General features: G+C 56.7%; 1 protein-coding gene and 1 long non-coding RNA gene across 7 annotated transcripts in view; one reads left to right on the forward strand and one right to left on the reverse strand.

The window, feature by feature from the left end:
- Positions 1-33: 33 nt before the first annotated feature.
- NLGN3 (neuroligin 3) overlaps positions 34-24,291 on the reverse strand; it is a 47,201-nt gene continuing 22,943 nt past the window's right edge. For 3 of the 6 annotated variants that reach the window (XM_034780603.1, XM_034780604.1, XM_034780605.1), the window contains exons 3-5: positions 20,720-20,905; positions 5,117-5,906; positions 36-1,703 (exon numbers count right to left, since the gene is read on the reverse strand). In XM_034780603.1, the coding sequence (XP_034636494.1) occupies positions 863-1,703; positions 5,117-5,906; positions 20,720-20,905 (1,817 nt within the window). In that variant the 3' untranslated portion in view covers positions 36-862. Of the gene's footprint in view, positions 1,704-5,116; positions 5,907-20,719; positions 20,906-24,291 lie in introns of all 6 variants that reach the window. The other 3 variants (XM_034780601.1, XM_034780602.1, XM_034780600.1) reach the window with 2 other exon arrangements.
- Positions 12,430-23,952, forward strand: LOC117882422. The gene is made up of 3 exons (XR_004647008.1): positions 12,430-12,760; positions 18,871-22,817; positions 23,660-23,952. It is a non-coding gene; the product is annotated as an uncharacterized LOC117882422 (long non-coding RNA).

A 24,291-nucleotide genomic window follows, 5' to 3' on the forward strand; every position in this document is an offset into this window, starting at 1 on the left:
CCCCAGGTCCGGACCGGGCACCGAGCCCCCCCGCCCGGCGCCAGGCTGGGCACCAAGCCCTCGCCCCCCCGAGTGCCAGACCGGGCACTGTGTCCCCCCTGTCCAGCGCCAGACCGGGCACCGAGCCCCCCTGCCCAGCGCCAGACCAGGCACCGAGACCCCCCTGCCCAGCGTCAACCCGGGCACTGAGCCTTCCCACCCGGCACCAGTCTGGGCACTGAGCCCCTCCTGCCCAGCGCCAGTGGCCCAAGGCAGCTGCTTCACACCACAATTTGACAGAGTGCTGGAGCCTTTTCCATGGCACTTTGAATGGCAAATTTCAATCAACCCAACAGGTCCAATGGAAAGAGAATGCCAAGGACTGCTCCTAGCCAGTCCCCAATGTACTTGGGGGGTAGGAAAGAGGGCTCCAGGAGGCACCACCTCCCCAGTGGCGCAGAGTCCTCTAGTGCCATGTCCAGGCCAGGGGGCAGGCACGCCATCACCTCCTCCCCAGGCAGGTCCTTCTCATTGTCCTGCACGGGGGTTTCCAGCGAGATGCAGTGTGCAGGGCTGGGTGACACTCTCTGCACCTGCTCTGCTGTCCATTCTCCTGCACCGCTCTGGCTGGGCCCTGCTGCCCCGGTGTCAGCCCTCTCAGCACATGGAGAGTCAAAGCACTTTACAAAATAAAATCAGAAGAGCGAGCCAGAGGGGCGAGCAGCCCACCTGTCCCGCACCAGGGGTCCTGCTGGCCCTGGGGCTCGGCTCCACCCTGCCAGGTGGATCCATCTGTGTGTGCTGCCCAATCTGCATCCGTCAGCTCCCGCTGCCCCAGCCAGTGTCTCCTGTGTGCGGGCATGGGTGGGCACAGCCCCTGGAGCTATACCCTGGTGGTGGAGTGTGAGTGCGGGAGCCCCGTACTGTTGAACCCTGCTGCAAAGGTGTTGTAGGGGTGCAGGGTCTGTAGGCCCACCAGGGAGTTGGGGATCATGGTGATGGTATTGGGGGTCATCAGAGGGATGTCGTCTGGGGAGCGGCGCAGGGTCAGCGTGTAGTCGGGCAGGGAGGTGAGCCGCAGGGCGTCGTGTGCCTGCCCTGACTCGCATTCGTGGTGGGCCTGGTTCATCTGCAGGGAGGGGATCTCCTCCTCAGGCGTGTGGCCGATGTCGTTGGGGGCACTGCGCTGGGGGCTGGGCTGGCGGTGTGTGTCCTGCCGGCGCTTGTCCTTGCGGTAGTAGAGCGCAGCGAAGGCCAGCACGTTGAGGAACAGCAGGGAGGCCCCCACAGCGATGGTGACGCTCAGCTCGGTGGAGTAGTCCCGGGGGTTCTCGATCAGCAGCGTGCCGGCCTCCTGCTCCGGGCTCCACTTCTCCCTGGGGTTCTCGCTGTTGTAAGCCGGGGAGATGGCCGGGCGCTTGGTAGTCCAGATTTTGCCGTTGGGCCGGCGGGTGATGTGCGAGTTCTGGGTGGCGTCTGGCGGCGGCACTTTGGTGGTGGTCGAGGTATAGTGGAACATGTCGTGCAGGTTGTACAGGTGGGGCACCAGGTGCTTCCAGAAGGCCACCTTGGTGGCTCGGTAGTGGTCCCGTACTCTTGGCTTCAGGCCGATGTGCAGGTACAGCTGGTCGCGAGGGTTGTACTTGGACCACGCCACTTCCTCAAAGCGGTTGGCCTTGGTGTGAATGAACTTGGTGTCCTGGGGGACAGGCTTGTTGGGGTCCCTGGGAAACACAACAGAAACCGTCCATGTGGCACTGGAGAAACACGCAGAGACAGGGTGCTGCACAGAGCTCTGCAGGAGCCACAAGCAGACAGGGCCCAGCCCATCGGGAGAGGCTCTACCAGCACCTTAGAGCCCCGCAGAGTGCAGAATGGCCCCTGCTGGGGCTCATCAACCCCGACCCACAGCCCCCGGCTGGCCCAGCTCTGCCAATGCTCCTTGATTCTCACCTTGGGTCTCATGCTTCCCCCATTGTCAGAGCCGGGCACCTGGCTGCAGTGAGGGGCTCCTGCACAGAGACTGTAACGCAGGCTTAAGCTAAACTCCCCACCACCCCCACCCCCACCCCCTCTGGTGAAATCTCCATTGGACTCGGCCCTCCAGAATGGCAAGGTAGGTGCCTGACCCAGCTGCGCACCAGGCTGCTCCAGCCAGCGCTGAGCCGGCCAACGGAGCCAAGCAGGGAAGCAGCTACGCTAACCCAACCCCGTCCGAATGGCATCCACGGCTCTGCTTGTGGGATTTCCCAGCGTCCTCCCAGTGCCTCAAGAAATTCCGCCCCTCCACGGCCCTGCCTGTGTAGGCGGCTCCGCAGTGATGCCCTGACCCCAGGGCAGGATCCTCCCCTGATTGCCAGACTCCCGACCCCAGAGAGTGCCCCAGAGAGAGGGTGCGCACACGTAGGGAGGGCACGCGCACACACACACACACATGTGCGGGGAGGGAAGGCATGTGCGCACGCACACACACACACGTGTGGGGAGGGAGCGCGCACACACACGTGTTAGGAGGGAGGGCATGCGTGCACACACACACGTGTGGGGAGGGAGGGCACACACACACGTGTGGGGAGGGAGGGCGCATGCACACACACACACACGTGCAGGGAGGGGGCACACACACACACACACAGAGGGAGTGCACACATGCATACAGGGAGGAAGCACATACCCCCTTCCTCTGGAAAGGTGTGCACACACACACAGGGAGGTGTGAGACCAGACACACCCCTGCAGTAGGGTGTGTGCAGACCAGACACACCCTATACCACTGTAATAATCTTCATACAAAATATGTCTTACGAGGTATCACTTGAGAACTAGTAACTCACTGGTGAGTAATACCATGGTGACGTATGTGCAGCACCTTTCTGTGTACAGTTAGGAACATAAGATGAAATTGTGACTGAAATGTGTTTACCAGACAAGTCTGGGGAGGGGGTAAGCCTGTTTCTCAAAGACAAAGGACAAGCTGTCACCTCTTGCCAGGTGTCAAAGTTGATTGGCCATCACCAATCACATGGCCATTCTTTGGCAACAAGGGGGGATAGGAACAGATGGATCTGTGGTTTAGCAAACAGCATGAAACCTCTTTCACCACCAGACGCCAGGTCTCCATCCTCACGGTGGGAAGGAACTTTCCCAGGGGAACCCCTCAGGAAAACACATTTTAAGGGGAACTGGACGATAAAAGTGAGGGGCTAAAACACCCCAGGGAGTTGCTCTCTCGCCTAAGACGGTGGTTTTCAATCTGTGGGCTGCAGATCTTTGGGGGTCCCCACACTATGGCTAAGTTTCCAGAGGGGCCCGCACCTCCATTTGAAAACGGGCCTGCCCTAGGAGTGCACAGGAACCAGGCTTTGGGCTCTGGCAGGGACTGAGATGAACATTTAGTCAGCCCTGTTGCTGGGAGCATGTGGTAGGGATTTGACCTTGAACCATGTCTAGCTCATTAAGTCTTAGTTACTGGGAAGTGTTTTAGCTTTATTTCTCTCGTAACCATTTCTCATGGTATTGCCTTACACCTGTCTTCTTTCTTCAAATCTAGCTCTCGGTACTTAAACAAACAGGTTTGTGTTTTTAAGCAGACCTAATCCAGTGCTGTGTTGACACTGAACGCCAATGAAAGTAGCAAACCGTTGTGCACTGACCCCTTACAGGGGCAATGGATCTGTAATATCTAAGCTGCCCGGGAAAGAACTGGACGGCGCCAAAGACACGTTTTGGGGGAAAATTCAGGCCTGGCCATGTGTCAGGGTCACCCCGCAGGTAGCAGCCAAGGCTGTGACAGGCAGAGTGTGGCTGGTGGGATGAGTGCTCCAGCTACACACAACCACTCAGGGTGTGCCCTGCATGCTGGTGACTAGTTGTGAGAGGGTGTTGTAACAGCAAAGCATAGTGAGATCCGCAGGTTATGGGGCAGATGGTGACACAACCCTTATTAGTCTGGATTGTACCCCAGGGTGTGACTGTTCAAACACACACACACACACACACACACAGAGGGAAGGTGTGCAGACACACTCTCCTGCCACACTAATACAAACTCCAGTAAGGCACATGCACGCACACACGGGAGGTGCACGTGGACACACACACAGGGAGGCACATGCACACAAACACACACAGAGGGAGGCATTCACACACACATGTGTGCAGACACACACAGCGAGGCGCATGCACACACACAGGGAGGCGGGTGCACACACAGACACACACACACACAGAGGGAGGTGTGCACACACAGAGGGAGAAGCATGCACACACACATGCGTGCAGACACATACAGGGAGGCGTATGTGCACACACACAGGGAGGCTGGCACGCACACACACACACAGGGAGGTGTGCACCCACAGAGGGAGGAGCATGCACACACACATGCATGCAAACACACACAGCAAGGCACATGTACACACACACACAGGGAGGTGTGCACACACAGAGGGAAGCGTGCACACATGTGTGCAGACACACACAGCAAGGCGCATGCACAAACACAGGGAGGCGGGTGCACACTCACACACAGGGAGGCTGGCACACACATACACACAGGGAGGTGTGCACACACACAGCGAGGCACATGCACACACACACAGGGAGGTGCATGCACACACACACACAGGGAGACTGGCACACACACACACAGGGAGGTGTGCACACAGAGGGAGGAGCATGCACACACACATGCGTGCACACACACACAGGGAGGCAGGTGAACACACACACACAGAGGGAAGCATGCACATACGTGTGCAGACACACACAGCGAGGCGCATGCACACACACACAGGGAGGCTGGCATACACACACACAGAGGTGTGCACACAGAGGGAAGAGCATGCACACACACATGCGTGCAGACACACACAGTGAGGTGCATGCACACACACAGAGGGAGGCTGGCAGACACACACACACACAGGGAGGTATGCACACAGAGGGAGGAGCATGCACACACACACAGGGAGGCGGATGCACACACACAGGGAGGCTGGCAGACACACACACACACAGGGAGGTGTGCACACAGAGGGAGGCGCATGCACACACACGTGTGCAGACACATACAGGGAGGTGGACAGACCCACACACACACCACACACAGGCCCAGGGAGGGCAGAGCATCCCTCACCCAGTCTTGGCAAAGTTGGTCCAATAGGTCATCACCACGGCGCTGAGCATGACGTCGTTCTTGGAGAAATTGCAAGGGAAGAGGTCAGTGGGGCCAATCATGGGGATCCCGAAGACATAAGGCACCTCATCTCCATGGGCCGCGTCAGACCATGCGGGTTTCATGAGGCTCTGGCAGTGGTGGTAGAAGGCGTAGAAGTAGGTTGGGGAGCCGTAGCGGGCATGCAGGTCAGCCGTCACCACTGACGGCTCCACCCACTGGTGGTCAGTGAACAGGGCCACCAGGGTTTTGCGACGTGTCTCGGGGTTGTCCCTGTCCGCCCAGTCTGTGTACATGAACTTGATGGTCTCCCGCAAGGTGTCCTTCCCCTCTGGGTAGCCATATAGGTTATCCACAAAGTTGGAGACAGAGTAGTCAAAGTCACTGCCCGAGACACCATCCTCGGGATCCACCACTCCCTCCACGAACTTCAGCCCCTCACCCTGGTTCACCCCCAGCATGATGTCGTAGTTCAGAAACTCGCCCTGCTCCATCAGGATCTCAGGGTCGTCTGGGATGACATCTCCATCGATGACGGGCCCAAAGGCCACGTGGTAGCGGGCTGGCTGGATATCTTGCTCTACCAGCTCCTTGGCACTCTTCTGTCGCAGACAATCCACCATGTCCACAGTGTCCAGCACGTTGCAGCCTACCTTGTCGGCCAGCAGGCTGGTATACTTCACAGGCTGGTAGTTGACTGCCCAGCTGGAGAGAGCAGAGCCACTCTGGATGATGGCTCTTTGGAAGAGACCTGCAGGCAAAGAGGAGCATGAATGGCAGGTCACGGCAGGAGCACTCTAGGCACAGCACAGAAGGGGCTAACCAGCTCCTCTGTCTAGGAGCCCCCAAATACACACTCATCCCACATGGGGGGATAGAAGCAGGGGCTCTGACTTCAGGAGAGGCCCTTGATGATGCAGGACTGGACCCTGGGGGGCATGGGACATTGCCTGCAGGCCTCTTCCTGCTGTCCTCCTCTTAAGACAGGCAAGAGTGAGATGCAAGTCTAACTTAGGGGCACCTGAAGGCTCTCTAATGCAGAGCCCCATGGGCAGCTTGCCTAAGGGCTGCATCTCATGCAGTGTCCCCCAGGTCCCAATAATCACAGGAACTTCTCAAAAGTCTAAATCATGGGATTAGTCTGTCCGCCCCCTGTGCCTGAGATAATTACAGCGCTGCCAGTGATTTTGGTCCAGGCCCACTGCGCTAGGTGCTGTAAAAGACAGGCAGCATCTCCTCTGCAACAGGCTGACTTTGTACAAGCAGCTAAGAAAGTAACTCACTGCAGAGGGGAAATGTGCACCTAGATTCATAGGTTTCATAGATTCATAGATTCTAGGACTGGAAGGGACCTTGAGAGGCCATCGAGTCCAGTCCCCTGCCCTCATGGCAGGACCAAATACTGTCTAGACCATCTACTCTTAAATATCTCCAGAGATGGAGATGCCACAACCTCCCTAGGCAATTTATTCCAGCGTTTAACTACCCTGACAGTTAGGAACTTTTTCCTAATGTCCAACCTAGACCTCCCTTGCTGCAGTTTAAGCCCGTTGCTTCTTGTTCTATCCTTAGAGGCTAAGGTGAACAAGTTTTCTCCCTCCTCCTTATGACACCCTTTTAGATACCTGAAAACTGCTATCATGTCCCCTCTGTCTTCTCTTTTCCAAACTAAACAAACCCAATTCTTTCAGCCTTCCTTCATAGGTCATGTTCTCAAGACCTTTAATCATTCTTGTTGCTCTTCTCTGGACCCTCTCCAATTTCTCCACATCTTTCTTGAAATGCGGTGCCCAGAACTGGACACAATACTCCAGCTGAGGCCTAACCAGAGCAGAGTAGAGCGGAAGAATGACTTCTCGTGTCTTGCTCATAACACACCTGTTAATACATCCCAGAATCATGTTTGCTTTTTCTGCAACAGCATCACACTGTTGACTCATATTTAGCTTGTGGTCCACTATAACCCCTAGATCCCTTTCTGCCGTACTCCTTCCTAGACAGTCTTTTCCCATTCTGTATGTGTGAAACTGATTTTTCCTTCCTAAGTGGAGCACTTTGCATTTGTCTTTGTTAAACTTCATCCTGTTTAACTCAGACCATTTCTCCAATTTGTCCAGACCACCTGACTAATTCCCCTGTAGCACAGCCAGACAAGCCGCAGCAGGGGACAGCTCCCTAGGGGCTGGGCACAGACACACGTCTACACTGTCTCGGCCTGTGTTCGTTAGCATTTCCTTCAAAGCAACCGGAGTACGGAGTTGCAGGTACACTGGGTAGAGTGGGACCATGCCTGCAACCTGCAGCAGCAGCATACTCAGTGCTACACAACTGGGACCTGGCCCCATGGAGCCTACAGGCAAAGCAGAAAACAGAGCAGCTATGCCCCGGAAGTGGGTGATGCTCCCGCCCTGCTGAAGTCCAGCAGCCTTGAAGAGAGCTGGTGATGGCTCCACAGAATCCCTCCAGCTGCAGCTGTCCCAGCTCTTCTGCCCTGGCACCACCCTTCCGAGTGCTGGTAGCTGGCAGAGCTAAGCCTGTGCGAGGGCAGCTTAACCCTGCGTGTCCCATTCAACTGCTCCCTCTGGGTACCACCACTCTCCCCCGCCCCCCGAGCCATACTTCCTGCCCAGCTGGGCCCAGCTCTCTGCCAACGCAGGCCTCGCAGGGCACAAAGGAGGCCTTTCTGCTGGAGGGAACACAGGAGGGAGTGGACTCTTGCCCTGGAAAGCAGGGCCACAAAGGCCCTGGCCCAGGCAGAGGAATGCATGGCCAGACTCCAGCTCCGCATCAATGGAACTTGTGCTCAGAATACAAAGGGCTCCCAGGAAATGGAGCCTGCGGGGGCTGAGATGGGGCGAGACAGGGCTTGGCGTGCACACCCTGGGGCTCTCTGCTCCCCAGCCTGCTGGGGCCCCAAGAGCCCTGGGGGAGCGGAGAGCTCAGCCCCTGGGGGGCCTGGCCAAAGGAGATCTCGCTGGTCCCAGGTGCAGAGGCCTGTACAAGTGCAGCCGGTGCTGCCAACCCAGCTTTGTCTTGGCACCTGCCTGCAGCACGAGGGCTACAGGATTAAGGTAACATGGCAGCTTCCTGACACCCATCCTGCCAAATTCCATTCATTTCCCTGGGCCAGCATACCTTCTGTGTGGCACCAGGGAACCAGCCCAGCCCAGCTTCTCTGCCAGGGGTTCCTACTGGGAGCAGCAGGAGGGAGCAGGGCTGGTTGGACTACGGGGGAGGGGGGAGTGCTTTGGACACCGGGATTCCCACATGGGATTTGCCCAGGGGCCCCGCTTGCCCAGGCTCCCGACTCTGACACTACCAGCAGCTGCTGGTCTTGACCTTTTCCATAGCAGGCCCGCCCCCGCCTAGCTAGGACCTAGCCAGCACGCCCTCCATTGGGCACAAAAGGAAGAGGGCAAGGGGTTGTGATCCCCTGACACTTGTTCCCTAGCTGCAGTGCAGAAGCCCTGCTGTAGCCAGTTCTGGAGGAAGCTGCTTCCCAGCCCAGCCAGGCTGAGCTCTGGGGGAGGCTGGACGCTGGAGGGTACCAGGTCCATGACACCCATCCAGAAGCAGGGGTATGTGTAAAGTGACTGTGACCGTCCTCACCCACGCAGCCCCCAATCTTCATCTTGTTCTCTGCTGCTCCAGCAGCCCCACTGAGTCTCTTGCAGCCTCCTGATTGTGAAGAGCTCAGAGAATAGATTTGTTTTTCTCTTTGTGCTTCACAACCCCCTACCGCCTACACACAGATTTTTGTGCTAATATAATGGTGGTGGGGAGTGACTTTTTAACAACATACTTCTACCAGCACGCTCTCAGGGTGGATCAGTTAGCCAGATAGCGAACGTGCCTTAGGCAGCTCATCCCCTGCCCACCCAGGAACAGCGACCCCAGGACACGGCGAGTGGCTGTACGGCTTACACTGGACAGACGCCGCATAGGCACTTGTGTGCAGACAAGCCCTTAGCCTCCTAATTTCCACCATTCCTCTGCCATCATTTATGTTCCTTCCTCTTGGCCCTGTCGGGGCTGGATTTCCTGGTTTGCCTTTCAGCCAGACCAGGTTCTCTCTTGCCTTCCTGCGCAGAGATTCACCTGTTGCTGTAACTCTCTCCTGGCTGTGGAAACACTTTCCTTGCTAACGCTGAGGATTTTAATGTGTTTTCTGACATGCTCCCTCCTGGTTTGAAATGCCCCACTATTCGACCAGTGCACAGGGCAACCCCGCCCCAAGGATACTGAGCTGCCTTATATGGAAAGTGACCCATGTCCGTTCCTGCTATGCACCCCCCTGCACTGAGCAGGGTGCAGTCTCCAACCCCGGGGGGGTGGCTACACTGCAATCCCAGCTGCCATTGCAGCAGAGGTAACAAGAACTGTGATGAGGCAATCCCAGGTCTGTAGCACCTGCGCCCTCGCTGCTCTGTTTAGCCGTGTTAGCACGCTGCCTGGGCTGCAGTCACACTTGGGCTGCAGCCCCCCCACACAAGGGGACCAAATTTACAAGAAAAATAGTCTAAGTGTCCCTTGGGCGAACAGAGGTGGGTCTGAGACCAGAGATGGCTCCCCTCCCCTACGCACCAAGCCCCTCCCCACCCTCAGCCACATTAATGAACCACAATCGCTGTGGCCTACCATTAGCTGAATGGGGACTCAGACAGCGCGCAGCCCAGCGTATGTTGCCGTCCTCCCCAAGGCTCACAAGCACACGCAGCGTTCTGGCACAGCAATGTACATTGTGGGAGCAGATCTCAACAGGTCCCAAGAGCCTGGGTGGTGAGAACTCACTCAGCAGGGCAGGCTGGGCTAGAGCTTCCCGGTGGCAAACAGGAATAGGTTTTGTTGGAATTATTTTGGGTATTTTAAATTACAGAAAGAAAAGTCTGAATAAATGGAGACGAGGGTGTCCAGAGCCTCAGAGCAAGGGACTGTTTCCCAGGACTCCTAATCACATCCCAATGGAATAGGGCTGGGCTTTCCCCCACTCGTGCTATGTGGCCAGGGCACAAGAACCAGGGAACGTGAGCAGCTGGCTTTCAGGGGCCACGCGCAGAGTTAGGAGGGGCCTAGTGTGCAATTGCTCTGGGCAGGGGGGCCGGAACCATCACTTCTGGGATTTGCTTTGCGTGACAAACACATGTACTGGCGTGTGGGGAGCAATGACACACGTGGGCACGGGGATTGATCTGGTTGAGCTTCTGACCCTCTAGTGCTTTGAAAGGCAGGGCCTGTTTACTGCTTCAGATGAACTGGCATCAGAAGTTGAATCCTGTTTTCTGTTCATCAATGGGCAGGGAAACCACCCTGGTGCTCAGTGGCTGTTGGTGCTGGAGCCCCTGGGCACACAGGAGGTTGGTTCGTGGGTTGCCAGGGGACTGTGCCAGTCAGCATTACTGGCTGTTCACTCCCATAAAGCTGAAGCAGTGGGCTTGTGCTGTTGAATGTTTTCAGCCATACTTCTCCGGAGGGCTGGCTCAAACTCATGGTTTCTTTATAGCTTAGAGGTCCACAGAGCTTCCCCTTGTAAAGCCAGCTTGAGGCCCCCAGGGGATTGTATTTGGAGGGCCAGGGATGTCTGATTTAGGATATGTTCAATTACTGCCTGGGTAAGAACAAGGGGGTTGGGGTTTCTCAAGATGCGCGGATGGTCACTGTCACTACATCTCAGCAGTAACTGTGCCTTTCCTTGGCAGAAGGGCATCAGGGGCTGGAGCTGGAGAGGGGGTGGAGCCCAGGGAGCGGTAGGAGAGGAGAATTTACATTGTTGAAGACAAAATGAAACCATCCCAGCAGCGTGTGGGCAGTGCCCGCTAGCCCCTCCCCATGCCCATCCATCTTGGGAGCCATAGTGCATTGGCCGGGCCTTGGCGAGCTGCTGCACTCTAAACACTAAGGCTTGGGCTGTACTTTGAAAACGATACCAACCTAGCTCTGGTGCTGAGTGCCGTGGTTAGGGCGACCTAGCCCCCTGTGGAGACGCGGCTAGGCTGATGGAAGGGGTTTTCCATCACTTGGAGGTGGGTTACCTACACTGACAGACACACACACACACACACACACCCCGGCGCTGTAGGAAGCATCTACACTTCAGTGGCATGCTTGCAGTACCGTGGTTGTGCCCCTGTAGTATGGGCAGACCCTAGTTCTGAACTCTCAGGCTGTGTCCAGGGGCCGTGCTCAGCCCATGTGTCACAGGGAGTTTCCAGGAGGTGTAACCCTCGGGTGGGTGATGGCATCACCACATCAGCAGACTGCAGGCTCTTTATCTTAGAGCCGGGGGGGGGGGGGGGGGCCCCCAGGCTGGGGCGTCATTCCAGGGGGACTCTCAGGTCCCTGACTGATGTGTACAGTGCAGAGGACAGGGTGTTTACTCCTCTGCGTGCATGGGTGCCTGGGATAGCCGCTGTCTATTTTCTCAGCCACTCTTGTTTGCGGCAGCTTTAAGGTTCTGGCTGCCAGACGGGGTTGGGAGCGGTTTTAAAATCTATGCAGCAGCAATTACCCTCCTGCTTGTTAATGAGTGTCTGCTGGGTAAAGACAGTGCTGGTGGTTTGTTTCCTGGCAAGGAATCCACTTTGATTGGAATGTATTACATTGGGGGGTGCTTTCCCCAGGGCAGCCTGGTACAGCGCATGTCCCTCCGCCTCTGCCTTTCACAGTGCTGGGAGAGGATGCACTAATTAGTGATTCATTAACAGCTCCTGATCACTTATCTGATTAAAGTAAAACCTAGGAAGCCACCCACCTGATCTTTGCAGCTCTGAAGCCCATCCCCATGTGGCCTGTCCTCTGCCCCCACCCTCCTGTCATGTCTTGCCCCAGTGTCTCTGGGGCAGGGTTATTGTTAGTGCAGTGCCCAGCCCAATGGGGCCCTGATCACAAATACAAACAACAATGGCAGCAGGAGCACCAGAGCTCCAGGGCCAGCACGGTTCCTCAGGACACCTCTTACACGGTACTGGGCACTACACCCACATACCCCGGCCCCACAATGGCTGCCATAGATAAGAACAGAGGCCTTGGGTCCCCGTCAGAGGGAGGTACGGGACACCCTCCTGTGTGGGTGATGGCCTGACCACATGACCACGAGGGGGGAGGGTCCCAGAGCCCAGGCTCCAGCCCGAGCCCAATCGTCTACACTGCAATGTTTAGCCCCAGGATCCTGGGTCACAGCCGTGGCCAAGCCGCCTGTCTTTTACTCCAGTGTAGACTGTCCCCTCAAAGCCCGGGGCTGCCTGCTCCAAGCCCAGGATTCCTGGGGCAGGCAGGGCTCCTGCAGGAGGAGAGGAAAGGCAGGGCTAGGAGCGGGGCCCTGCTCTGTGGCCTCTCAGGCAGTTGCTTCCCCTTCGGGGCTCTCTCCCCTCTTCCATGCTGGGCTTTCAGTCTGATTACCAAGCAAAGCAAACGACCTTCAGTAACCCCAGTCGCTGCTGCGGTTTCCATCCCTCCTGGGGCCCCTGACCCACTGCTCCGATGGATTGCCGTGTGGCAGGGACAGGAGAAGACGCAGGCAGAACGCCATGTCCGAGACAGAGAGCTGGCGGCTGCAGTCCAGGGCCCCACAGCCAATGAACGAGGCAGCCCCCTGCCATCTTTCTCCAGGTAAACAACTCCCCTCCCCCAGCACTGCGGCCGCTGCTGGCACACTGGGCATGTGCAGGCTCTGGGAAGCCCAGGGGAATGAATAGGGAGGAGCTGGCTGGGCATCATCTGGGCAGACGAGCAGAGAATCAGCATCCCAAGCAGGTGTAACTGTTTGGCTAGGGAAAAAAACGGAGGCTCTGCAGCGGTGGGTCTGCCCAGCCAGAAATGATCTCTGCAAAGAGCACGACCCCCGCCCGTCACAGCCCGACACCAGCCTGCCTCTGCAGCATTCCTGCAACGGAGAGAGCCAGCCTGCACGCTGCTGAGTGTGTGCGCGCACACATGCACGTGCACTCACGCGCAGGCTCCTCGCCCTCCTGAGGTGCAGAGAAAACCATCCCCCTCCCACTGGCATTCACCAGCTCCAAAGAGATCCATATCCTCCACACACATTACACACACCTGCTCCTGCAGGCGTGTGCACATGCACTAGGAACACACACCTGCTCCTGCAGGCGTGTGCACATGCACTAGGAACACACACCTGCTCCTGCAGGCGTGTGCACATGCACTAGGAACACACACCTGCTCCTACAAGAAGATTTTCACCAATATATACACACTGGCACCCGACTATATGTCCAATAGCATGCACACAGACTCCTGCAGGGAGGCACATACCCACTCTCTACACCAGTGGCTCTCAACCTTCCCAGACTGCTGGGCCCCTTTCAGGAGTCGGATCTGTCGTGCGTACCCCAAGTTTCACCTCACTTAAAAACGACTTGCTTATAAAATCAGACCTAAGAATCCAAAGGTGTCACAGCACAGTATTACCGAAAGATTGCTGAATTTCTCACTTTTACCATATAATTATAAAATACATCCACTGGGATATAAATCTTACTGATGTTTCAGTGTGCAGTAGACAGAGCAGTACAGACTAGTTACTGTCTGTGTGACATTTTAGTTTGTACGACTTCGCTACTGCTTTTTATGTGGCCTGTTGTACAAATAGGCAAATCTCTAGATGAGCTGACGCACCCCTGGCAGAGCTCTGCACACCCCCAGGGGTACATGCACCCCTGGCTGAGAACCCCTGCTCTCCACAAACCTGCACCTCCACAGATGTTGCACACATGCAGAGCCAGTTGTGTGCACGCACACACTTCTGGGCATACACGACCCCCAGGATGGAAACCCCGCCCCCACTCAAACACACCCTGCTGGCATCCAGAGGAGGGAGAAACAGCTTGTCCAGGGGAGCCTAGGCTTTTCCCCAACCAACTCACACATAGGAACACTGCAGCTACCTTGCCCACGCTAGGAGTCACGGTGCCTGAGCGAAGGCGCTAACCCCACCGTCCGGCCTGGTGCAGACAAGGCTTTTGGCTAGTAACTGCTTCAGGTGCCATAAGAAATAACGTCCATCTGCAGCCTCGCGGAGCAGGGCTGAGCAGAGCCAGGCCGCTGGCTGCCATCATCTTTCCAGAGGTACGTGCCCAGTTAGAGCCCGTTCTTGAGGACGGCTGCACAAGGAAAGAACTGGCCCAGCAGAGGGAGAAAGCCGGGTCCAGCCCTAGGGACAGAGGCCAGGAGGCAGCGCTCACCTGTACAGTGAGGGGCGCAGCGCACACACCTCTCGAGAAGAGAGGTTATCAGAGGAAACCAAGGCGCGTCCCAAAGAGGAGCGCTTCCCAGACATGACAGCCATAGCAGGAAGTGCCCTGGGAGGTGCCATGTCCCACGTGGGCAGGGCCGGCTTTAGGCCAATTCCACCAATTCCCCCGAATCGGGCCCCGCGCCCAGTGGCAGGGCCGCCAGGGGGGAGGGGGGAAGAAGTGGCCAAGAATCCCTTCCCTGGCTAGAGGCTCCTTTTTAATTTTTACTCACCCGGAGGCACTCCGGGTCTTCGGCGGCACTTCGGTGGCAGATCCTTCAGGCGTCAAAGACCCGGAGCGAGTGAAGGACACACCGCCGAAGACTAGGAGCGCCGCCAGGTGGATACAAGCCCCACGTGTTTTTTTACGTGTTTTTTTAAGCCATCCCTGCCAGGGCCCCGTCAAAACTATTCAAATCGGGCTCCGCACTTCCTAAAGCCGGCCCTGCACGTGGGGACTGTGCCGGGGCAGCAGGACGCATGCAGGCTCTGGCCTTCACCTCATTTTGAACCCAGGCCCCTTTGGACAAGCTCACAGCAGGAGTGCAGGGCTGCTCCAGCAGCAGAGCTTTGGGAAAGTCTGCAGAGAACTTCGCTTGGTAGACCTGCAAACTTCCGGCAAACATGGCAGCCATGCCCTAGGCACACCTGCCTCCAGGTGACCTAACAGCTCCTGTCTCTAAGGAGGGGAGTGAGACACACAGCCAGGCAGCTGCTGGACAGGGCACAGTTCAGCCACAGTACCAGCATTGCATGCAGGCTGGACGGGAAAAGGGCCTTCATGGTCTGAGATAAACCTCTTCCACCCCAGCTTGTGCAGAACGGTGCGCGGCTGGGAGGGGCAGAGTCCACAGCACCACCATGTGCATCCTTTGGGAAGCCACCTCGTTTCACCAGGGCCACAACCATATCCCACCAAATGGAGCCCTTTCAACAGGGGGCTTCAAAGCCTGGTCACTGGGCCCTGGGCAGAGGCTGGGTCCCCTGCCCTGAATGCACGGAGAGCTCACAGAGCTGCCAACACATGATGAAGGAAGATGCCTGAGCCAGCAGCCTCTCACCACCCCATCTGAGCTGCACAATTGAACACCCTCCACATCCATCCTTGTCCCCTTCCACCCACTGGGTAGGAACCCACCTTCCCAACCTACTCAGCCAGACCCTCCCTCCTCACAGAGGTCTGTCACCCCACAGAAAAATCAGACCCAAGCAGCTCTGTGCGCAGCCAATTTCTGAAAGGCAAAGGAGCGTCTGGTAACACGCTCAGAGAGTGGCACAAGCTCTGTCTCGGTGCAAGGGTCTCAGGGACGGGGGAGGAGTTCCTGGGGCACCACTGCATAGGCAGCAGGTGACAAAGCCCAGAAGACAATTGTGTGCTTCAAAGAGTCACACTAGGCCCAACCCAGCCCTGGGGACCCCCAGAGGGCTAAGCCTAGGGAGGAGCGTGGTGGCTCCCCCCTGCCCTGGAGTGCTGGCTGCAAGACTGTACACGTCCGGTGTGCACAGAAGTGAGGTTGGAAAGGCCTACTGGAGAGCAGCTGGGGGGTGGGATGGGGTGGGCGGGGGGAAGCTGGGCACTTGGCTGAACAGGGATTGGTCCCTCCTTTTCACCCTGCTCCAGGATACAAAAGGAAACACCTCTCTGGAGACACGAGCCCGGCTCCCAGCTGCAGAGACAGACACTCTCCCTTGCCTCTGAGCTGGAGATTACCTAGGGCCTGTGCAGTGCATGGCCATCAGCAAGAGCCCAGCTGGGCACTACGGCCCACTGCACCCAAGTGGCATCTCCTCCCAGGCATGAAGGAATCTGACCCTGCTAACGCATCGTGAAACTGACTGGGTGAGCCAGGGGCTTTCCTGCCTTGGCTGTAGCTGGGCTGACAAACCTCCCGCACATCCAGTGCTAAAGGGCCACCCTTTGGCAGTGCTGGTTCTAGGGGCCAGCCTGGCTCTCCGAATCCCCACACTGCGTGCTCACGAACATCTCTCCTGTAGATCCCAGGGGGCTGCGTAGAGCAAGGGCAAGCACCGCTCCCACTGGGAGGAGAGGGCACAACGTGGCAAGATGTCCCCGATGGCTTTGTGCCCTGTCTCTCTGATCCTTTCTTTCCTTATGCTAAACGGACCCCATGGCCCATTATTCTAGAAGGACCCATCTGTCTAGGGTCCATCGGGGCAGACAGCTGCTGAGCTTCCTCCACCATCAGATCCTCATGGCGGGACCCCAATGCCTGGGGAGCCAAATCCACTGGGTGGCACTGAGCACCCGCGACTGGAGCCCAACCATTAAAAGAGTTCAGCACCCAGTTCTTTGAGAATCTACCCTTCACCTGTACCCATGTGTGCAGGCCTGCTCCTGCCCTTCCCGAGGGCTGGCTGGCACTGCCCTCTCATCCACCTTCACCCCCATCTCACACACCCTTGCTTCTGCTGCAGGACTCAATGGAGCCCAGCAAGGCCCATCTGAGCACCCGCCCAGAGGGAGCTGCACGAGCCCCAGGGCACTAGATGCTGGCACCTGCCATTTGGGGCTCACTTAGGCTAAAGCTGGGGTGATAGGAGGCCTGGGAAGAGCAGCCAGGAGGACGTTGCCGAGGAAGCGAGCGCAACTTTGGAGACAGCACTGAGTCTCAAACAAGCAGCGCACAAACACGCGCAGGGCATCTCATCGGCAGCACGGCGGCTTCACACCCCCATCAGAACACGCACCCCCACACCGGGCCCGTAGTCCCTCTGGAGAGAGCCAGCAATGCACCTCAGAGAGCCACTGGCACATGTCCACACACAGTCCTGTACCCCACCCCCGCCCTCACCCGTATACCCGCATGCACTCCTGTACCCGATCCCACCACATCCCTACCCCCACACAGATACCTGCACGCACCCCTGTACCCCTCCCCACCATATCCCTACCCCCACACTCACCCCTGGACCCCACCCCAAACAGATACTCACACACACCCCTGTACCCCTCCCCACCATATCTCTGCCCCACACAGATACCCACACTCACTCCTGTACCCCACATATGGATACCTGCATACACCCCTGTAATCCAACACCACACAGATACCCCTTGTACCCCTGCACTCCACCCCCCCATCCCCCCCCCCATACAGATACTCGCACACACCCCTCTACCCCCCTCGGACATGTCCCTGCTCCACATGGATACCTGCATGTACCCCTGTACCTCACTCCAGCTCCCACACAGATACCTGCATGCAACCCTATAGCCCACTTGCACCGTATCCCAGCTCAGATACCCCCATGCATCTTGTACTCCTCCCCCACCATATGCCCACCCCTTCAGATACCTACACACACCCCTATATCCTACTCCTACATATATATACCCAAACCCTGGTACTCCCACGCACCCGTTCCCCATCCTCACACCCAGATACTGAACATCCCCATATATACCTCTAACCCTCCCCAGGTACCTACACCCCCTATGCCTCAGCCCCCCCCCCCCATTTCTCAGGTACATGCACACACTCCTATGTCTCTCCTGCCTGCCCCCCCATATACACACACCCTATGCCCCATACCTCAGGTACCTGCATAGAGCCCCATGCCTCACCTGTTACGTTCCTCAGCATATGCACACTCCCCTAGAACTGCTCCTTGTAAGGTCTCCCTGGCCATGGGAAATGCTCTGCAGCATTAGAAAGTGGCCTGGGCCAGTGTGATTTAGGCTGTATTCAATGTCCATGTTTCTGTAATGGAATGTGACCGTTTGGGGTTCTTCTGAAAATCACCTGATTCCTGTTGTTTCCAGGGGGCCTGCAGAGCCTGAGTGCTGCAGGGGCTTTCTAGGCAGTATACTGTCCTTTGTAGGCACCCTTGTGTGGGTGACAGTATGACCAGATCATCAGCAGGCAGTTGATTAGTGGGAGTCCCTGGTGTAATACAGCCAGCCATGCCCTGGCAGGTAGATCACACCCCTGTATTCGACCAACTTCAGAATAGCTCTCCGAGGGAGCTGTGTGCTCTCAGCCCAAAGCTAAGAACTCACTGATTGGCCTGGTTATTGCGAGGTGTATGTACAGGAACAATTTCAGCGCTGTGCAATGTGTAGGAGATTGTGTTCCCAGGGTGCTGGGACTGAAAGCTCTCACCTGAGGAGGGGGAGGCAGAGAGCTGACCCATTCAGCATCTGTGAATACTGGCTAGACTGGATGCAGGCTGCAGATTTACAAAGACAAACGATTCTCCCTGGGATAAGGAAGAGTAGCTAGAGACTGTCTGAGAGGAGAAGAAATGGCCCAAATGGTGCACCATTACAAAGGAGTGACTCTGCCAGCTGGAGAAGCGCTGCAAGAACTAACCAGTGGGTGAGAAATCTCTTATTAGGCAGGAAAGGCACTTGTTACTAAGTACAGGCTCCGGATTGCATTTTGTGTTTTTCTCCTAACTATAACCTTATGGTTCCACATTCTTTTACTTGACTCTTTATCTCAAGCTCTGTCCAATAAACTTCAGTTTGGTTTGACTATGAACCTGTCCAAGTGCCTTGGGCTGAGGAGACTGTGGAACTGAGGTGAAACCAGTGAACAGGGCTGCACTGTCTCCACTGAAGCAGCAGATTGGCGTGCATTGTGGGTGTTCAGAAGATAAGGGACCGGGCATTCGAGTGTCACAAAGTGGGGTGTGCAAATTGCCAGCCGGCAGAGGCCACGGAGCTCGAGCACAACGCCTGTGTTGGCAGCAGATGGTGGCGGGTGAGTAAGCAGGTGGGAGTAATTCACCCCAGACAGCTCAGGTACCCCCCAAAAAGGGTCACACCAGGTTGGGGTAGATCACTGGTGTCGATTTTGCAGAGGTTTGGGCTGAGGTTTTACCCCCATTCTGGCTTGGAGGCCTTCCTGCATTTGCATGTTAGTTTTTATTTGCACCTAATGGATTGGTATGCGGATTTAATGAATTCATGTTTTCCTAATTGTTCTATTTTGCAGCAAGTTGAAGGTTCTGTTCTAGGTGCCAGCTGAGTCTAAGGCGGTTCTGTGCTCTATGAAGCAGGCAAATCGCTTACCATTTGTTGTTTCTGTCGGTTTGTTAACGAGGGTGTCAACCCTCCAGCTGGGAGCGAGCTTCCCAGCCTGGCTCCATAGACTCGCGGTAGCAGGGATCATGCTAGCGCCTTGGGCTGGAGCTCTCAAGCTCCCTCACTCCCCTTCGGCTCCAGCCCAAGCTGGAACATCAAAGCATCATCTACACAGCTCTCTGTAGAGCCCTCTTGTGAGCCCCATTGGCACAAGTCTGTGGACCTGGCCTGGGAGGCTCTCCCAGATGCAGTGTGGACCCATCAGGAGTGTCTGCAGGGCAGGGCTGGGAAAGTCTGTGACAGGGCAGAGTTAAGGTGACTTGGGGGCCCTAGCTCTGCATTTCAAGCCCTTACCATGTCTGGAGTGCTGTTAAACTTCCCCTGACCTGTGAATTTCCTGGGCTCACGCTGCAGGGATTGGGGATAATGACATCTCGACAATGTATTTTACCCTCAGGTGCTGACACGTCCTCTCAGGGGTAACCCATTTACCACAGCCCCTGTCTGGGGAATGGGAGGAAGTGACAAAACATCTGCAGCTGCTTCTCCCACAGCCAGTTCTGACTCATTTCTGCTTTGGAACCATAGAGTAATTAGTCACCAGAGCCCATCGCAGGGAGGGGCTGGATTGGCAGGTCAGGTTCAGTGTCATTTAACACTGCCTGGGCCAGGGATTCTTAGGGTTGATCCACTGAAGGCGCCCTTCAGCCCTGGCATATTATCAGGGGCCCGGGGAGCTGTAGTGATATTTTCAAGGGTAATTCTGTTTCCCGTTATATTTCCATGGCCTTGCATCAGGGGGCCAGGATGGAGCCTCTTGTAGAGGTCCCAGAAGTGTCTGTCCACATCCCACTAGTCTGGATTGGCATCTCTGTTCCTGATCCCACACCCCAAACAGCTACAGACCTACAGCCCCAGGCCAACCCCACACGTGCTCTGGGACATTCCTCTACCTTTGTTCTCCTGGGGACAGCCCACTCTTGGCCCATCTAGCACCAGCCACCCAGGCAGTGCAAGCCTGTTAACTGCTTTCCCCTTCCCTGTCCCTGGGAGGGGGGCCAGGGTTACACTCTTCATTTACAATGGGGAAATGCAGGCCTGGAGAAGGCGGACAGAAGGGGGACAGAACCAGGAACAGAACCCTAGTGCCTTGCCTGCATCTCTGTTGCTCTAACCACTAGACTCTCATTCCCTTTGCTAAGGAGTGCTTGGCAGCAGCGCTGGCTGGGGGCTGGCTCACAGCCAGGCTGGGAGTGCCCACACTTACCTTCTGAGTGGTGGGAGAGAGTGAGCAGACTGACGCAGGAGGCGCCGATGCCGGAGCCAAAGACAGTGATTCGCAGGGGGTCCCCCCCGAAGAAGGCAATATTTTCACTGATCCAGCGCAGCGCCTGGATCTGATCCAGCAGCCCATAGTTCCCCTTGGCTGCCTGGTCCCCGGTGCTCAGGAATCCTGCAGCCAAACGGAACCCACTTAGGACACAGCAAGCAGCCGGTCTCGTGACCTCCCACAATCCCCTCCAGTCCCAGCCAGCGTGGGAGCCCCTCTCAAACCTCCGTCTGCGAGCACCTGTGGCCAAGGCCGTGCAGCAAGCCTCTGGGATCTTCTTTGTGAGCCTCAGAGCTGAGGCCAGGAACCCCCACTGTGAGCCCCCGGGGCCCCCATTTCCCTGCCAGTCCCTGGCACCTGCCCACTTAGAGCCCCCAGGAACAGGCTCTGAATCTTTTGGGGCCTCCATCCCCGCTATGAAATGGGGACAAAGAGCCTGCCTTTCCCAGCTGGACTCTCCCACTGCTCCTTCCCACTCCTCTCCTGGGCACAATGTAGCAGCCCAGCCCACACCCCTTGGGTGGCCAGCAGGGCTCAGTGCAGAGGAATGGGCCTACATGGGCACTCGGCTGAGCCATCTGCTTTCTGAGAGATGACCTCCCACTCGATTGACCACCATCAATAGAGTGACTCAGGCCCTGAGCCCTGTTCCAGCACAGGCTGCAAGGAGCCGTCCTGCTGGGCTGACGAACCCAGGAGTCCCCCAGCCACCTCCCCATCGCCCGGCAGGGCAACATCTCTCTCTGCCTGCAGACACTCTCCAGGTCCCTGTGGCTCTCACTGCTCCAGCAGGGGTGGGGGGCTCACTTCCCCAGAGCGGTGGGGCTCCTCACGGCCCAGGGAAGCCATCAGCTTCTGCCCTCAGCAATTTCTTCAGGCCAAACCATTGGCTTGGGGCACTAGCTAAAGAAACGACCAGGCCCCCCACAGTCCCTGACTCCAGCATCAGCCCAGAGAGCAGTATGTCCACTGCTCATGGCAGGGCTCACCAGCCCAGCCCCCAGCCTTCGCCAGGCCTGCAGCAGCTGGCAGAGCCAACGTTCCTCCATTCTGCAGAGCACCCAGGCCAAGCATCCTGTCATCAGCCTTCTAACGCAGCTGGGGGAGGGGAGTGGAAAGCCCCCAGAAAGCCCCTGTTCACAGACAAGTTGGGCTGGGGCAGAGGGAGGGTTTGGGGTGCCAGGCATAAACAAGAGGGCTCCGGATGAACCTGGCCACAGGAGAGGATCCCCAACAAGGCAGCTCCTCTGTCCACCTCAGGAATGCTCCAGCCCAGGCTCTGGGAGCTGGGGCTGGGAAGAGGTGCCTGATGCCTGATTTTGAGAAGCCTGTGTGTCCCTAGCCCCAACGGATGTCAGTGTGAATCACGCCCCAGGAATCTCAGGTCAGCACACTTGGCCTATGTGATTCGGTCCAACATCTGCAGCTGGCCTGCCTGAGCCCACCCTCCCTCCACAGGACACTCTCCCAAGGGAAAGGTGGAAGAATACACACACTGCAGGGACCAAGCCCTCCGGCCGCCCTGGGGGAGAGGGGCTAGATATGGCCTTGCCCATCTGGAGCGGCTCAGCTCTGCATGGCTTCAGTGCCAGCTGGCCCACTGGCCATTGCCAGGAGCAAAGCTGTGCCCTGCAAGCGCTGACACAGCCTGGCTCTGGGGTCTGCTGTGGTGCGCCAGCAGGGTAAGCCATCTGCCCTTCGAGAAAGCTCCCATCGATCTGTTTCCTGAGGCAGAATGGATGGGACATGTCCCAGGGGGCGGCTCATTAGCGCTGGCTGGGCAGCTGCTGCTCCCAGCCTCCAGGGAGGAGGAGCTGGATAAACACATGTATTAATTATTTAACCGTGGATCAATATTTGCTTTCAGCTGAGCCAGGCTGTGTAAATGAAACTAAACTCCCCAGTCCAGGGAGCCTCAGCGCTGCCCCAGAGCCCAGCCACAGGCATGTAGAGCGCTGGCAGAGAGGTCGGGGACAGGCAGCAGGAAGCACAAAGGGCCAGCTAGAGGCCCCACGCCCACTCCCACCTTTCTCAGGTGATGCTGGCAGGACTGAACAATCTCAATGACACCCTCATCCCCCTGCCCCAACCCTTCTGGCCATAACTTGACCCCCCCGAGCCCCTTCCCTGAGCCACGGGGAGACACGACCCCCCCTTGGGCCCCTTGGGGAGACATGAGGGCAGGGCTACAGGGCCCTGGGCTGACGTTCTCCCTCATCCCTGTGAGCAGAACAGATCTGCAGCTAGAGGAACTGCAGGGGAAGGGCAGAGCACAGCCTTCAGCAGGGATACCAAACTGGCCTCCCTGGAGCTCCTGATGCCGCCGGGGGGACCTCCTTCCAGCCCGTCAGCTCCTCTCCGAGCAGGCCACTTCCCTTCCTAGGCCGGCCTGAGCAGAGTCCCCCCTGGAGCTCTGCCTCCCACACCCCTGCCCCCCGCCCTCAGGGCTCTGTCCCCCACACCCTTTCTCCCATGGTGTCATGTTATTGATTTGAACTGGGACCGTATAGAACATGGTTGCAACCAAAGTCCTGTAGTGGCACCAAATCTTGTATAAAGGGTGTCAAATGGGGTTTCTAAGACAAGGTTAGCGTTTGCTGGTTATGATTATGCTGCCTATATGTGTGTATCAATTTTGTAGTTGAAGTTATGAATATTGGCTCTATACTGTCTGTATTTCAAACTTATGCTATGCTGCTGGGTGACATCCCAGATAAGTTGGTATTAGCTCTGCCTAGCCTGCTTGATGTCCCATTAAGGACCATCAGCTATAGAATTGACCCATTGAGAGAAGGCAGATACGCCTTGTAACTCAGCAAAGTATGCAGGGACTGGCCCATGTGACTCCAGACTCCATTTTGCTGTAATTTTCCACAGTAAGAACAAAGAGGTGTTCTTACAGCTGGAAAAGACTATATAAGGCTGATGCCTCATCTCCATCTTGTCTTCAATCCTGCTTCTTACTTCTGGAGAGACTTTGCTACAAACTGAAGCTCTGAACAAAGGACCGATGACCCATCCCAGCTGGGGAGGTTCCAGAGACTTGAGCTAGACCTGCAGTTTATTCTATCGCTGCTACAGGCCTGAACCAAGAACTTTGCCATTACTGTATGTAATTGATCCCATTTAACCAATTCTAGCTCTCATCTCTATCTTTTTCCTTTTATAAATAAACCCTTAGATTTTAGATTCTAAAGGATTGGCAACAGCGTGATTTGTGGGTAAAAACTGATTTGTATATTGACCTGGGTCTGGGGCTTGATTCTTTGGGATCAAGAAAACCTTTTTTCTTTTACTGGGGTATTGGTTTTCATAACCATTTGCCCCATAACGAGTGGCACTGGTGGTCCCCATAACGAGTGGCAGTCTCAGTTGGGTCCCGCCAGAACCAGCATCGTTACACCTGGCCTTGGGGCTCTGTCTCCCACACCCTTTTTCCCCTGGCCTCAGGGCTCTGCCCCACAGCTCGGGGCTCTGCACCCCCTTCTCCCCTGGCCTCGGGGCTCTGC

Source organism: Trachemys scripta, chromosome 9, assembly GCF_013100865.1.
Source record: "Trachemys scripta elegans isolate TJP31775 chromosome 9, CAS_Tse_1.0, whole genome shotgun sequence".
NCBI classification, from domain to species: domain Eukaryota; kingdom Metazoa; phylum Chordata; order Testudines; family Emydidae; genus Trachemys; species Trachemys scripta.